This window comes from Salvelinus fontinalis, chromosome 6 (assembly GCF_029448725.1).
Source record: "Salvelinus fontinalis isolate EN_2023a chromosome 6, ASM2944872v1, whole genome shotgun sequence".
In the NCBI taxonomy this organism is placed as follows: domain Eukaryota; kingdom Metazoa; phylum Chordata; class Actinopteri; order Salmoniformes; family Salmonidae; genus Salvelinus; species Salvelinus fontinalis.
Window position 1 is genome coordinate 85,272,514 of NC_074670.1, and position 16,909 is coordinate 85,289,422.

The 16,909-nt window shown below is 45.0% G+C and overlaps 1 protein-coding gene across 1 annotated transcript in view; it reads right to left on the minus strand.

Annotated features, from left to right (window-relative positions):
* Positions 1 to 10,246: 10,246 nt before the first annotated feature.
* Positions 10,247 to 16,909, minus strand: part of LOC129858566 (lysophosphatidic acid receptor 4-like) — a 75,824-nt gene continuing 69,161 nt past the window's right edge. The window contains exons 2-5 of the mRNA XM_055927899.1: positions 13,293 to 13,719; positions 12,815 to 13,105; positions 11,821 to 12,047; positions 10,247 to 11,562 (exon numbers count right to left, since the gene is read on the minus strand). Of these exons, the coding sequence (XP_055783874.1) occupies positions 11,208 to 11,562; positions 11,821 to 12,047; positions 12,815 to 13,105; positions 13,293 to 13,577 (1,158 nt within the window). The 5' untranslated portion in view covers positions 13,578 to 13,719 and the 3' untranslated portion in view covers positions 10,247 to 11,207. The remainder of the gene's footprint in view (positions 11,563 to 11,820; positions 12,048 to 12,814; positions 13,106 to 13,292; positions 13,720 to 16,909) is intronic.

Sequence of the window (16,909 nt, forward strand, 5' to 3'; positions counted from 1 at the left end):
GTTGTCTGTAGCTGGTGAGGTGTGTATTGTCTCTCCATGTTATCTGTAGCTGGTGAGGTGTGTATTGTCTCTACAGGTTATCTGTAGCTGGTGAGGTGTGTATTGTCTCTCCATGTTGTCTGTAGCTGGTGAGGTGTGTATTGTCTCTCCATGTTATCTGTAGCTGGTGAGGTGTGTATTGTCTCTCCATGTTGTCTGTAGCTGGTGAGGTGTGTATTGCCTCCATGTTATCTGTAGCTGGTGAGGTGTGTATTGTCTCTCCATGTTGTCTGTAGCTGGTGAGGTGTGTATTGTCTCCATGTTATCTGTAGCTGGTCAGGTGTGTATTGTCTCTCCATGTTATCTGTAGCTGGTGAGGTGTGTATTGTCTCTCCATGTTATCTGTAGCTGGTGAGGTGTGTATTGTCTCTCCATGTTGTCTGTAGCTGGTGAGGTGTGTATTGTCTCTCCATGTTGTCTGTAGCTGGTGAGGTGTGTATTGTCTCTACATGTTGTCTGTAGCTGATGAGGTGTGTATTGTCTCTCCATGTTGTCTGTAGCTGGTGAGGTGTGTATTGTCTCCATGTTATCTGTAGCTGGTGAGGTGTGTATTGTCTCTCCATGTTATCTGTAGCTGGTGAGGTGTGTATTGTCTCTCCATGTTGTCTGTAGCTGGTGAGGTGTGTATTGTCTCTCCATGTTGTCTGTAGCTGGTGAGGTGTGTATTGTCTCTCCTTGTTATCTGTAGCTGGTGAGGTGTGTATTGTCTCTCCATGTTATCTGTAGCTGGTGAGGTGTGTATTGTCTCTACATGTTATCTGTAGCTGGTGAGGTGTGTATTGTCTCTCCATGTTATCTGTAGCTGGTGAGGTGTGTATTGTCTCCATGTTGTCTGTAGCTGGTGAGGTGTGTATTGTCTCTACATGTTGTCTGTAGCTGGTGAGGTGTGTATTGTCTCCATGTTGTCTGTAGCTGGTGAGGTGTGTATTGTCTCTCCATGTTATCTGTAGCTGGTGAGGTGTGTATTGTCTCTACATGTTATCTGTAGCTGGTGAGGTGTGTATTGTCTCTACATGTTGTCTGTAGCTGGTGAGGTGTGTATTGTCTCTCCATGTTATCTGTAGCTGGTGAGGTGTGTATTGTCTCCATGTTGTCTGTAGCTGGTGAGGTGTGTATTGTCTCTACATGTTATCTGTAGCTGGTGAGGTGTGTATTGTCTCTACATGTTGTCTGTAGCTGGTGAGGTGTGTATTGTCTCTCCATGTTATCTGTAGCTGGTGAGGTGTGTATTGTCTCCATGTTGTCTGTAGCTGGTGAGGTGTGTATTGTCTCTACATGTTATCTGTAGCTGGTGAGGTGTGTATTGTCTCCATGTTGTCTGTAGCTGGTGAGGTGTGTATTGTCTCTACATGTTATCTGTAGCTGGTGAGGTGTGTATTGTCTCTACATGTTATCTGTAGCTGGTGAGGTGTGTATTGTCTCTACATGTTGTCTGTAGCTGGTGAGGTGTGTATTGTCTCTACATGTTGTCTGTAGCTGGTGAGGTGTGTATTGTCTCTACATGTTATCTGTAGCTGGTGAGGTGTGTATTGTCTCTACATGTTGTCTGTAGCTGGTGAGGTGTGTATTGTCTCTACATGTTATCTGTAGCTGGTGAGGTGTGTATTGTCTCTCCATGTTGTCTGTAGCTGGTGAGGTGTGTATTGTCTCTACATGTTATCTGTAGCTGGTGAGGTGTGTATTGTCTCCATGTTATCTGTAGCTGGTGAGGTGTGTATTGTCTCTCCATGTTATCTGTAGCTGGTGAGGTGTGTATTGTCTCTACATGTTATCTGTAGCTGGTGAGGTGTGTATTGTCTCTACATGTTATCTGTAGCTGGTGAGGTGTGTATTGTCTCTACATGTTGTCTGTAGCTGGTGAGGTCTGTATTGTCTCCATGTTGTCTGTAGCTGGTGAGGTGTGTATTGTCTCTACATGTTATCTATAGCTGGTGAGGTGTGTATTGTCTCTACATGTTGTCTGTAGCTGGTGAGGTGTGTATTGTCTCTCCATGTTATCTGTAGCTGGTGAGGTGTGTATTGTCTCCATGTTGTCTTTAGCTGGTGAGGTGTGTATTGTCTCTACATGTTATCTGTAGCTGGTGAGGTGTGTATTGTCTCTCCATGTTATCTGTAGCTGGTGAGGTGTGTATTGTCTCCATGTTGTCTGTAGCTGGTGAGGTGTGTATTGTCTCTCCATGTTATCTGTAGCTGGTGAGGTGTGTATTGTCTCTCCATGTTGTCTGTAGCTGGTGAGGTGTGTATTGTCTCTCCATGTTGTCTGTAGCTGATGAGGTGTGTATTGTCTCTCCATGTTGTCTGTAGCTGGTGAGGTGTGTATTGTCTCTCCATGTTGTCTGTAGCTGGTGAGGTGTGTATTGTCTCTCCATGTTGTCTGTAGCTGGTGAGGTGTGTATTGTCTCTACATGTTGTCTGTAGCTGGTGAGGTGTGTATTGTCTCTCCATGTTATCTGTAGCTGGTGAGGTGTGTATTGTCTCTCCATGTTATCTGTAGCTGGTGAGGTGTGTATTGTCTCTCCATGTTGTCTGTAGCTGGTGAGGTGTGTATTGTCTCTCCATGTTATCTGTAGCTGGTGAGGTGTGTATTGTCTCTCCATGTTATCTGTAGCTGGTGAGGTGTGTATTGTCTCTCCATGTTATCTGTAGCTGGTGAGGTGTGTATTGTCTCCATGTTGTCTGTAGCTGGTGAGGTGTGTATTGTCTTTCCATGTTATCTGTAGCTGGTGAGGTGTGTATTGTCTCCATGTTGTCTGTAGCTGGTGAGGTGTGTATTGTCTCTCCATGTTGTCTGTAGCTGGTGAGGTGTGTATTGTCTCTACATGTTATCTGTAGCTGGTGAGGTGTGTATTGTCTCTCCATGTTGTCTGTAGCTGGTGAGGTGTTTATTGTCTCCATGTTATCTGTAGCTGGTGAGGTGTGTATTGTCTCTCCATGTTATCTGTAGCTGGTGAGGTGTGTATTGTCTCTCCATGTTGTCTGTAGCTGGTGAGGTGTGTATTGTCTCCATGTTATCTGTAGCTGGTGAGGTGTGTATTGTCTCTCCATGTTGTCTGTAGCTGGTGAGGTGTGTATTGTCTCTCCATGTTATCTGTAGCTGGTGAGGTGTGTATTGTCTCTCCATGTTGTCTGTAGCTGGTGAGGTGTGTATTGTCTCTCCTTGTTATCTGTAGCTGGTGAGGTGTGTATTGTCTCTCCATGTTGTCTGTAGCTGGTGAGGTGTGTATTGTCTCCATGTTATCTGTAGCTGGTGAGGTGTGTATTGTCTCTCCATGTTGTCTGTAGCTGGTGAGGTGTGTATTGTCTCTACATGTTGTCTGTAGCTGGTGAGGTGTGTATTGTCTCCATGTTATCTGTAGCTGGTGAGGTGTGTATTGTCTCTCCATGTTGTCTGTAGCTGGTGAGGTGTGTCTTGTCTCTCCATGTTATCTGTAGCTGGTGAGGTGTGTATTGTCTCTCCATGTTATCTGTAGCTGGTGAGGTGTGTATTGTCTCTCCATGTTATCTGTAGCTGGTGAGGTGTGTATTGTCTCTACATGTTATCTGTAGCTGGTGAGGTGTGTATTGTCTCTCCATGTTGTCTGTAGCTGGTGAGGTGTGTATTGTCTCTCCTTGTTATCTGTAGCTGGTGAGGTGTGTATTGTCTCTACATGTTATCTGTAGCTGGTGAGGTGTGTATTGTCTCCATGTTATCTGTAGCTGATGAGGTGTGTATTGTCTCTACATGTTATCTGTAGCTGGTGAGGTGTGTATTGTCTCTCCATGTTGTCTGTAGCTGGTGAGGTGTGTATTGTCTCTCCTTGTTATCTGTAGCTGGTGAGGTGTGTATTGTCTCTCCATGTTGTCTGTAGCTGGTGAGGTGTGTATCGTCTCCATGTTATCTGTAGCTGGTGAGGTGTGTATTGTCTCTCCATGTTGTCTGTAGCTGGTGAGGTGTGTATTGTCTCTCCATGTTATCTGTAGCTGGTGAGGTGTGTATTGTCTCTCCATGTTGTCTGTAGCTGGTGAGGTGTGTATTGTCTCTCCATGTTATCTGTAGCTGGTGAGGTGTGTATTCTCTCTCCATGTTGTCTGTAGCTGGTGAGGTGTGTATTGTCTCTCCATGTTGTCTGTAGCTGGTGAGGTGTGTATTGTCTCTCCATGTTGTCTGTAGCTGATGAGGTGTGTATTGTCTCTCCATGTTGTCTGTAGCTGGTGAGGTGTGTATTGTCTCTCCATGTTGTCTGTAGCTGATGAGGTGTGTATTGTCTCTCCATGTTGTCTGTAGCTGGTGAGGTGTGTATTGTCTCTCCATGTTGTCTTTAGCTGGTGAGGTGTGTATTGTCTCTCCATGTTGTCTGTAGCTGGTGAGGTGTGTATTGTCTCTACATGTTATCTGTAGAATTGAGGTTGCTTTTATGGATTTAGTTTTGTTGCTATTTGTGCAATTTTTCTGTCTGCATGCTACGTGTGTCTTGTCCTTTGCTGCTCTGTCTGCATGCTACGGGTTGCTGGTTCTATGTTACTCTGTCTGCATGCTACGTGTTGCTGGTTCTATGTTACTCTGTCTGCATGCTACGTGTTGCTGGTTCTATGTTGCTCTGCATGCTACGGGTTGCTGGTTCTATGTTGCTCTGCATGCTACGTGTTGCTGGTTCTATGTTGCTCTGCATGCTACGTGTTGCTGGTTCTATGTTGCTCTGCATGCTACGTGTTGCTGGTTCTATGTTGCTCTGCATGTGGCCACTGCTCATTGTTTGTCTGTATTGTTATTGGAATTGTTTTTAATAACCAGCCCAGGGACTGAGGTTGAAAATTAGCTAAAACCGACACTTTTACTGAAACATTGATTAATGTGCACAGTTCCTGTAAAAATATAAATAAACTCAAACTGTCTGTAAGAGCAAACCATTATCGTGAACGGGGTGGTGTACCTAATAAACTGGCCACTGAGTGTATGGTTATTACTAAGTGTGTATATATTGTATGTATTTATGTGTTCTGATGAGATGTATTTATTATTGTTCAGTGTCTTATACCAGTATGTGAATAAAGGTTCAACTGAACTGTCTGGTAACTATCATATGAATGGTTGGCGACTCCTAGTGGCCAGCGTAGGACACTGCATGTAACAAGCTTGCTTCAGGGCTCAGCCATTTTCCGGAAGCTTGCTTCAGGGCTCGGGTATTTTCTGGAAGCTTGCTTCAGGGCTCGGGTATTTTATGGAAGCTTGCTTCAAGGCTCGGGTATTTTATGGAAGCTTGCTTCAGGGCTCGGGTATTTCATGGAAGCTTGCTTCAGGGCTCGGGTATTTTATGGAAGCTTGCTTCAGGGCTCGGGTATTTCATGGAAGCTTGCTTCAGGGCTCGGGTATTTTATGGAAGCTTGCTTCAGGGCTCTGGTATTTCATGGAAGCTTGCTTCAGGGCTCGGATATTTTATGGAAGCTTGTGTGAGCGGACCAAGTAATTGCGCGTCACTCTAAAGCGGGAAGGTGGAACAAACGAGTCAGGAGTAGGTTTTCTTGATTTAACACAGGTCTATATTGAGGGCATTTGGTCAACACAAACACTCCAACAGAATCAATGAAACTCTCCCAAGGGGAAAAAAAACATACATCTTCTTCTCCAGATCAAACAGGAACACAATATGATTGTCTTTAAACTACAACAAATGTCACGGGATTGTCACCGTCTTAATGGTTCTTCATAGACAGCTCCTCTGTCTCGGTGGCCATCTTCCAGAGATAGTTCCCCTCTCTGCTGGTTCCATACTCTCTCTTATAGGGGAAGGAGAATATCTCATTAGTAGTGTCAGCTGTGCTTAATTGCCTCTGGTTACCTTGTCTCCCATGCCTTGTTGGGCTACCATCCGTGAGCCCAGCCTGCCCTCTGGTGGTCCTTCCACACTTGCTTCAGGGTATTTTCTGTATACCAGGGAGAGAATTTCTTGTGACTGCATCTAGGGTATCACGCAAGATTTTTGTACTCCGATGTCCTTGGATAGGTGGAGGGAGCCTGGAGGGGCATCTAGGAATCTTTGGGTTGTCCGGAAATGAATAGAGCTTTTGATAATCCTTGGTTGGGGTCTGGGCGAATGATTTGTTGCGATGTGAGAGGGTGTCCAATAATCCAGGATTATGAGGAAAAACATTTAGATCCACAATATCTACTCTGCAGGACAAAACTAGATCCAGAGTATGACCGTGGCAATGAGTAGGTCCCGAGACATGTAGGACAAAACCAAATGAGTCGATGATGGCTCCGAAAGCCTTTTGGAGTGGGTCTGTGGACTTTTCCATGTAAATATTTAAATCACCAAAAATTTGAATATTATCTGCCATGACTACGAGGTCCGATAGGAATTCAGGGAACTCAGTGAGGAACGCTGTATACGGCCCAGGAGGCCTGTAAACTGTAGCTACAAAAAGGGATTGAGCAGGCTGCATACATTTCATTACTAGAAGCTCAAAAAACTAAAATGCAGTCTATTTGTTTTGTAAATAGAAATTTGCTGTCAAATTTTAGTAACACCTCTGCCTTTGCGGGAGGATATGGTCACTAGTGTAACTAGGTTAACACAGTAAATTCATCAGGCTTGAGCCATTTTTCAGTCAGGTCAATCACATCAAGATTATGATCAGTGATTAGTTCATTGACTATAACTGCCTTGGAAGTGAGGGATCTAACATAAAGTAGTCCTATTTTGAGATGTGAGGTATTATCACAAATCCTAAAATAATGGCAGGAATGGACGTGGTCTTTATTCCAGTGAGCTAAAGTGAACACTGCCATGTTTAGTTTTGCCCAACCTAAACTCAGCAAAAAAAGAACTGTCAACTGCATTTATTTTCAGCAAATAAATATTTGTGTAAATATTTGTATGAACATAACAAAATTCAACAACTGAGACAATAACTGAACAAGTTCCACAGACATGCGACTAACATAAATTGAATAATGTGTCCCTGAACAAAGGGGCGTCAAAATCAAAAGTAACAGTCAGTATCTGGTGTGGCCACCAGCTGCATTAATGCAACCGCTGTGTCAGATTTCCAAAAAAGCTTTACCGAAAAAGCACACCATGCAATAATCTGAGTACAGCGCTCAGAGCCCAAACAAGCCAAAGAGATATCCGCCATGTTGTGGAGTCAACAAAGTCAGAAAGAGCATTATAAATATTTACTTACCTTTGATGATCTTCCCTGATTCAAAATGGCCGTACTTCTTCATTACACAAAGGAAAAACCCTCAACTAATTTCTAAAGACTGTTGATATCCAGTGGAAGCGGTAGGAACTGCACGAAGGTCAATTAGAAATCTGTATTCCCAATGAAAAACCATTGAATAGAGATTGACCTCAAAAAAAAGAAAATCTGAATGGTTTGTCCTCGGGGTTTCGCCTGCTACATAAGTTCTGTTATACTCACAGACATGATTCAAACAGTTTTAGAAACTTCAGAGTGTTTTCTATCTAGATCTAACAATATGCATATCTTATCTTCTGGGGACGAGTAGCTGGCAGTTCAATTTGGGTATGCTTTTCATCCAAACATGAAAATGCTGCACCCTATCCTAGAGAAGTTAAACGTTTTTATCATGCTAACGCTAACTAGATTTCCGTGAGGGCGTGGACAATGTTCCTGCATCCAGGGAGATCTCTTTCACGGTAAATGCTACATATGTCGGGTCAATGGGAATGTATTTAAAAGCCACAATGCCTATAACCCATGATGGGATTGAATTCCGGCCTAAGAACCTGGGCTGGAACAAAACCCCTAGAACTGCCAGGTCAGGAACATTTATTACAACCCTAACACTCAGGAACATTCATTACAACCCTAAGAGTCAGGAACATTCATTACAACCCTAAAAGAAGGGAACATTCATTACATCCCTAACAGTCAGGAACATTCATTACATCCCTTATACTCAGGAACATTCATTACAACCCTAAGAGTCAGGAACATTCATTACAACCCTAAAAGAAGGGAACATTCATTACAACCCTAAGAGTCAGGAACATTCATTACATCCCTAACATTCAGGAATAATAATTACAACCCTAACATTCAGGAATAATAATTACAACCCTAACAGTCAGGAATAATAATTACATCCCTAACAGTCAGGAACATTCATCACATCCCTAACAGTCAGGAACATTCAGCTTGTCTCTTACTAAAGGCCTCATCATCACAGCCAACTGACCTCCTCAAGCACCATGTTAATCCCTAAAGCTCAGGCTGTAACTCAAGATTTACCTCTCTCTCTCCTTCTCTCCATCCCTCCACCTCTCTCTCTCCTTCTCTAATCTGGCCAGCTATGTGTTTGTGTTTGTTTCTCAGAGACTGCTAAGTCTGGAACAAAACAACCGCAGGGTCAAATTCAAGACCTTAAGGATCTTTATGTAAATCAACATCAAGTTCAGTTCAAGTCCATCTTCACTTCTTCTTCAATCTTGTTCTCTTGAAGTTGAGAAGAAGCAGTAGATGAAGAGCTGAGTGACGAAACATTGTTTCAGGAAATCACAGGGAGCAGAGATTCCACAAAGCAGAATCAGGTCCTTTCCACGAATCCTAAAATATTCTATTCTGGGTTAGCACCATACATACACCAGACAGACTAAATCACATCACAGGGAGCAGAGATTCCACAAAGCAGAATCAGGTCCTTTCCACGAGTCCAAGTTCTTAATTTCTGTAACGCACAGTTCAGACAAAGTGAATAAGAAGCAGACTGGTACGGTTAAGAGCTTTGCTTGACATAACGATCCATAACAAACAGGGTTATTGAGAGTGTGCAACTTAGATTTTCTGATATATAAAATAAATGTTCAGCAAAGATTGAGCTACTTCCTCTTTACAGAAAAAGTGTTGTGATTCGAAGCTCTATGTTTGCTATTCTGGGTTTGCTATTCTGGGTTTGCTATTCTGGGTTTGCTATTCTGGGTTTGCTATTCTGGGTTTCCTATTCTGGGTTTGCTATTCCGGGTTTGCTATTCCGGGTTTGCTATTCCGGGTTTGCTATTCCGGGTTTGCTATTCCGGGTTTGCTATTCCGGGTTTGCTATTCCGGGTTTGCTATTCCGGGTTTGCTATTCCGGGTTTGCTATTCCGGGTTTGCTATTCCGGGTTTGCTATTCTGGGTTTGCTATTCTGGGTTTTGAAACAGAAATAGCAGAGATGTGCTTTGAAAATAGCAACTTGGATGAAATATGACAATGTTTGCTTTCCCACTTTCCTACTTCTGAGTTTGGTGCGTCTACTCAGATATGTCACCTTCATGGGAAGAAGCAAAATAATATTGGGCACCTGAACAGGTAAAATAATTTGGACGCTGGACATTTCATGAGTCAGATTTAGCCCATTTCAATCAGACATGAGGATGAAACATAAAAATATCCACGATTCACATCACGTGTAAGGATATTTAAATGATGATACTTTTTTTTTTAGAAATACAGTAAATATATTTTTAGTTTTATTTTTATTTCACCTTTATTTAACCAGGTAGACCAGATCACCTGTATTTAACCAGGTAGACCAGATCACCTGTATTTAACCAGGTAGACCAGATCACCTGTATTTAACCAGGTAGGCCAGATCACCTTTATTTAACCAGGTAGACCAGATCACCTGTATTTAACCAGGTAGACCAGATCACCTTTATTTAACCAGGTAGACCAGATCACCTGTATTTAACCAGGTAGACCAGATCACCTGTATTTAACCAGGTAGACCAGATCACCTGTATTTAACCAGGTAGACCAGATCACCTGTATTTAACCAGGTAGGCCAGATCACCTTTATTTAACCAGGTAGACCAGATCACCTGTATTTAACCAGGTAGACCAGATCACCTTTATTTAACCAGGTAGACCAGATCACCTGTATTTAACCAGGTAGACCAGATCACCTGTATTTAACCAGGTAGACCAGATCACCTGTATTTAACCAGGTAGACCAGATCACCTGTATTTAACCAGGTAGGCCAGATCACCTTTATTTAACCAGGTAGACCAGATCACCTGTATTTAACCAGGTAGACCAGATCACCTTTATTTAACCAGGTAGACCAGATCACCTGTATTTAACCAGGTAGACCAGATCACCTGTATTTAACCAGGTAGACCAGATCACCTGTATTTAACCAGGTAGACCAGATCACCTGTATTTAACCAGGTAGGCCAGATCACCTTTATTTAACCAGGTAGACCAGATCACCTGTATTTAACCAGGTAGGCCAGATCACCTTTATTTAACCAGGTAGACCAGATCACCTGTATTTAACCAGGTAGACCAGATCACCTGTATTTAACCAGGTAGACCAGATCACCTGTATTTAACCAGGTAGACCAGATCACCTTTATTTAACCAGGTAGACCAGTTCACCTTTATTTAACCAGGTAGACCAGTTCACCTTTATGTAACCAGGTAGGCTAGTTGAGAACAAGTTCTCATTTACAACTGCGACCTGGCATGATCAGGTAATGACTGCAGATGTGGTACATTTCTGAAAATATGTGGATTCGTTCCTAAGTTTAGATACTGTAAGTCAGCGTGTTGACACATACCCTTTCCGGAATATTCAACAAAGCAGGTGCATCCGGTGAGTATCTTGAGCATATCTCACCCCAGATATCTCCTCGGACTCATACGGTAGCAGGGAGAGGAGGTCCTGATTGGATGCATGTAGAAACTGTTATGGAGAATATCCTAGCTTCGTATATGAAATGAAGGACACGTGTATCTGGAGCATATCCTTATATCTAATAACATGTCACATATCCGTAAATATCTAGATAAAGACACCCCCTGATATTGACCCTATTCACCCAGTCAACAGTTCTCTGCAACAGACTTCCTCGTTGGTTTATTGTTGAAGTCGGGCATAACAGCGACCTCTCACAGAAGTCCTCCACCTGCCAATCCGAGACCATGATTGTGCTTCTGTTGTGGGAGTGGTAGCGAAGCAACCTTTATTTGCATGCAATTAAAATCTATTAATATGCATTACTATTTCTCCCGACTGTGGAAGATCTGCTCTGGCACGCTGCATGAACCAGAGGCGTGCTTCACAGAGGCGTGCTCTCTCTCTTCCTCTCTCTCTCTCTTCCTCTCTCTCTTCCTCTCGCTCTCTCTTCCTCTCTCTCTCTCTTTCTCTCTCTATTTCTCCCTGTCTCTCCTGCAGTGTCAGAACTGAGTCTCATTCACTCCTGTATCTTTCCCGTTGCTGGCGAGAGCGTGTGCGTCCTGTGTGTTTCTAGTGAGTGATGCTTCTTGTGAGTCTCTCCTGGTGACTGTCCAGTCCCGTGTGTCTCTCCACGGTCTCCCATCCCTGGTCTGTGTCCCTGTGTCCTGCTGCGTCTCTGCCTCACTACTCAGGTGTGTGTCGCTGCGGGGGATGCTCTCAGCCCGGACCCCTCCCTTCCCCCCTGTGGTGAGACTCTTCTGGAAGGACTCAGAGGTAAAGTAGTACACCACTGGGTCTAGGCAGCAGTTGAGTGTGGCCAGACACAGGGTGATGGGGTACAGCGTCCGGACAAACCTTCACATTCAGAAAAACGCTTATGAATGGCCTCAATGAGGCAAGTCATTTAGCAACTAACACCATACTGTACATACACAGACAGACTAAATCACATATCTACAAACAGCAACAACACATTTCAGAGGATATTTACAAGAACGTTGAATAAGTGCACTTTTATAAAAAATGACATCTTGATTGATATATTGATTGATATATTGATTGATATATTGATTGATTGTTAAAGCATAAGTGCTAAAATGCAATTACTTATACCTCTCCAGATTACAATTGGTCAGAGCCTGGGTCCGCACCATGGCATAGAGGAAGAGGATGGAGTTGTAGGGGACGAAACAGACGATGAAGATGGCCAGGTGGACGAGGATCATACGAAGGACCCGGCGCTTGCTGTTGCAGCCGATGGTCCCTGGGCGACGGAGGGTTCTCAGCACCAGAGAGGAACACACCAGGTTGGTCATGAGCGGGAGGAGAAAACCTACGATCTGGAGAGGACAGAAAGTGCTTAGCACATACACGACACACACTAATAATATGATACACACACTGTGAGAGGTAAGGCCGGGATTCAATCCCATCGTGTTTGAAGACAAGATGGCTTTCAAAGGCAAAATTATCGCATTCCCACGGATCTTAATAAAGGTCAGATGTCGGTTGAATTGGAGATGACCTTTAAGTGCACGCTAAAGTGGTTTCTGATTGAATCCAGGTGATTCCAGGTGAGTCTTCCAGGTGATTGAAGAGAATCTTTCTCTCTCTCTATCCCTCCCTCCCACTCCCCCCCTGCTTCTCTCTCACCCTCCCTCCCTGCCTCCCTCTCGCCCTCCCTCCCTGCCTCCCTCTCTCTCTCCTCCCTGCCTCCCTCTCGCCCTCCCTCCCTGCCTCCCTCTCGCCCTCCCTCCCTGCCTCCCTCTCTCTCTCCCTCCCTGCCTCCCTCTCGCCCTCCCTCCCTGCCTCCCTCTCGCCCTCTCTCTCTCACCCTCCCTCCCTGCCTCCCTCTCGCCCTCCCTCCCTGCCTCCCTCTCGCCCTCCCTCCCTACCTCCCTCTTGCCCTCCCTCCCTGCCTCCCTCTCGCCCTCCCTCCCTGCCTCCCTCTCTCTCTCTCGCACTCCCTCCCTGCCTCTCTCTCTCTCCCTCCCTGCCTCTCTCTCTCTCCCTCCCTGCCTGCCTGCCTCCCTCCCTCCCTCCCTCTCTCCCTGCCTCCCTCCCTCTCTCCCTCCCCCCCTCCCTCTCTCTCTCTCTCTCTCCTCACCTCTATAAAGATAGTGATCTTGGAGAGGTATGTTTTCCAGGTGCTCTTGGAAAATCCCTCAAAGCAGGCCGTAACGCGGTTCGCCTGGTTGATCGTGGAAAAGAAGGTGACCGATATCCCTCCACCCACGATGGTGAGCCAGACCGCAGCACACACCAGGCCTGCGTTCCTCCGCGTGCGGACTGAGCGCGATCGGAAGGGGTAGACGATGGCCAGAAAGCGGTCCACGCTGATGCAGGTGAGGAACAGCATGGAGCCGTAGATATTGGTGATGAAGGCTGTTCCTGATACCTGGGGGATGGAGAAAGATTGGCTAGTTAATTGATTAATTAATTTACTAATTGATTAATTCATTCATTCATTGCCTGACACTTGGGGGGTGGAATGGACGTATTAGACAGAAACTCATATACAGCCAAACACCTGTGCAATGACAGAACAGTTCACACAGTGAAAAGGACTAGAAAGTAGTAACTACCTTGCAGAGTTCGTCTCCAAAGGGCCAGTGTGGGTTGACGTTGTAGTAGACCTTGAAAGGCAGCGTGAATACAAGCACAAGGTCTGACAACGCCAGGTTAGTCATGAACAGCGTGGTCTCGTTGCGTAGCTTCATCCGGAAGCAGAACACAAAGAGAGCAGCACAGTTGGTGGAGAGCCCCAGGACAAACACCACGCTGTAGACCACGCTGTACAGGTCATACTTAAAGCTGTCATCTATCCCACAGTCCTCCATGCCTGTCTCATTCAGCACCAGACCAGCCATGCTGAGGCCGGGGTGGAGGTCTCTGGGGAGATCAGTGGGGAGTCCACCAGGCAAGCCCCCTCCAGGACATCATGATCACACACACACACTCCCAAAGATGTTGACACTATGTGTGTGTGTGTATATGGGCTGGTCGCTCCCCCTGCAGACAGGAATAAATAAGTCTGTTAGCATAATACTACAGATACCAGACCAATACAGCTGTGTCTTTCTGTCAGTCATACTATAGATACTACAACTCAGACAGACAGACAGACAGACAGACAGACAGACAGACAGACAGACAGACAGACAGACAGACAGACAGACAGACAGACAGACAGACCATGCCATGTAGAATGTATCATGTCAAAGTGTCAAGCTGATAATCGGATAATCTTCCCCCATGCCTGTCTCTTTTCTCCATGATTCCAGTGTTATTATGGGGGTTAAAACTATAAACAGATTAGACTGTAGGAGTGACAGGTCAGGAACCATCTGTCATTGATTTCACGACGTGCTCCTAGACCTAGTCCTAGTCTAACAAGGGAAAGAGAGAGCTGCTGGCGCTATAACTTATGAGACTCATTTTCAATCAAGTTTTTATAACCAATCACAACAGTTAAAAAAGTAAATGACAACAGTATTTTTGATTCAGTGACTGATTATCTGGGTCGTCACTAGTTACCACAGCCGCAAAGTCATGCATCCCGTCTATTTCTCTTCGTAAAATCAGATTAAAACTCACCTTAACCACATGTATACCCCTAACTCACCTTAACCACATGCATACCCCCTAACTCACCTTAACCACATGCATACCCCTAACTCACCTTAACCACATGCATACCCCTAACTCACCTTAACTCACCTTAACCACATGCATACCCCTAACTCACCTTAACCACATGCATACCCCCTAACTCACCTTAACTCACCTTAACCACATGCATAACCCCTAACTCACCTTAACTCACCTTAACCACATGCATACCCCCTAACTCACCTTAACTCACCTTAACCACATGCATACCCCCTAACTCACCTTAACTCACCTTAACCACATGCATACCCCTAACTCACCTTAACCACATGCATACCCCTAACTCACCTTAACCACATGCATACCCCCTAACTCACCTTAACTCACCTTAACCACATGCATACCCCTAACTCACCTTAACCACATGCATACCCCCTAACTCACCTTAACTCACCTTAACCACATGCATAACCCCTAACTCACCCTAACTCACCCTAACTTACCTTAACCACATGCATACCCCTAACTCACCCTAACTCACCCTAAATCACCTTAACCACATGCATAACCCCTAGCTCACCTTAACCACATGCATACCCCCTAACTCACCTTAACCACATGCATACCCCCTAACTCACCTTAACCAAATGCATAACCCCTAGCTCACCTTAACCACATGCATAACCCCTAACTCACCCTAACTCACCTTAACCACATGCATAACCCCTAACTCACCTTAACCACATGCATAACACCTAACTCACCTTAACCACATGCATAACCCCTAACTCACCTTAACCACATGCATGCCCCCTAACTCACCTTAACTCACCTTAACCACATGCATAACCCCTAACTCACCTTAACCACATGCATACCCCCTAACTCACCTTAACCACATGCATAACCCCTAACTCACCCTAACTCACCCTAACTCACCTTAACCACATGCATACCCCTAACTCACCTTAACTCACCTTAACCACATGCATAACCCCTAACTCACCTTAACTCACCTTAACCACATGCATAACCCCTAACTCACCTTAACCACATGCATACCCCCTAACTCACCTTAACCACATGCATAACCCCTAACTCACCTTAACTCACCTTAACCACATGCATAACCCCTAACTCACCTTAACCACATGCATACCCCCTAACTCACCTTAACCACATGCATAACCCCTAACTCACCCTAACTCACCTTAACCACATGCATAACCCCTAACTCACCTTAACTCACCTTAACCACATGCATACCCCTAACTCACCCTAACTCACATGCATACCCCCTAACTCACCTTAACCACATGCATAACCCCTAACTCACCCTAACTCACCTTAACCACATGCATACCCCTAACTCACCTTAACCACATGCATACCCCTAACTCACCTTAACCACATGCATACCCCTAACTCACCTTAACCACATGCATACCCCTAACTCACCTTAACCACATGCATACCCCTAACTCACCTTAACCACATGCTAACCCCTAACTCACCTTAACCACATGCATACCCCCTAACTCACCTTAACCACATGCATACCCCCTAACTCACCTTACCTCACCTTAACCACATGCATACCCCCTAACTCACCTTAACTCACCTTAACCACATGCATACCCCTAACTCACCTTAACCACATGCATAACCCCTAACTCACCTTAACCACATGCATATCCCCTAACTCACCCTAACCACATGCATAACCCCTAACTCACCTTAACCACATGCATACCCCTAACTCACCTTAACCACATGCATAACCCCTAACTCACCTTAACCACATGCATAACCCCTAACTCACCTGAACCACATGCATACCCCTAACTCACCTTAACCACATGCATAACCCCTAACTCACCTTAACCACATGTATAACCCCTAACTCACCTTAGCCACATGCATACCCCCTAACTCACCTTAACCACATGTATAACCCCTAACTCACCTTAACCACATGCATACCCCTAACTCACCTTAACCACATGCATACCCCTAACTCACCTTAACCACATGCATACCCCTAACTCACCCTAACCACATGCATAACCCCCTAACTCACCTTAACCACATGCATACCCCCTAACTCACCTTAACCACATGCATAACCCCTAACTCACCTTAACTCACCTTAACCACATGCATAACCCCTAACTCACCTTAACCACATGCATACCCCCTAACTCACCTTAACCACATGCATAACCCCTAACTCACCCTAACTCACCTTAACCACATGCATACCCCTAACTCACCTTAACCACATGCATAACCCCTAACTCACCCTAACTCACCTTAACCACATGCATACCCCTAACTCACCTTAACCACATGCATACCCCTAACTCACCTTAACCACATGCATACCCCTAACTCACCTTAACCACATGCATACCCCTAACTCACCTTAACCACATGCATACCCCTAACTCACCTTAACCACATGCATACCCCTAACTCACCTTAACCACATGCATACCCCCTAACTCACCTTAACCACATGCATACCCCCTAACTCACCTTACCTCACCTTAACCACATGCATACCCCCTAACTCACCTTAACTCACCTT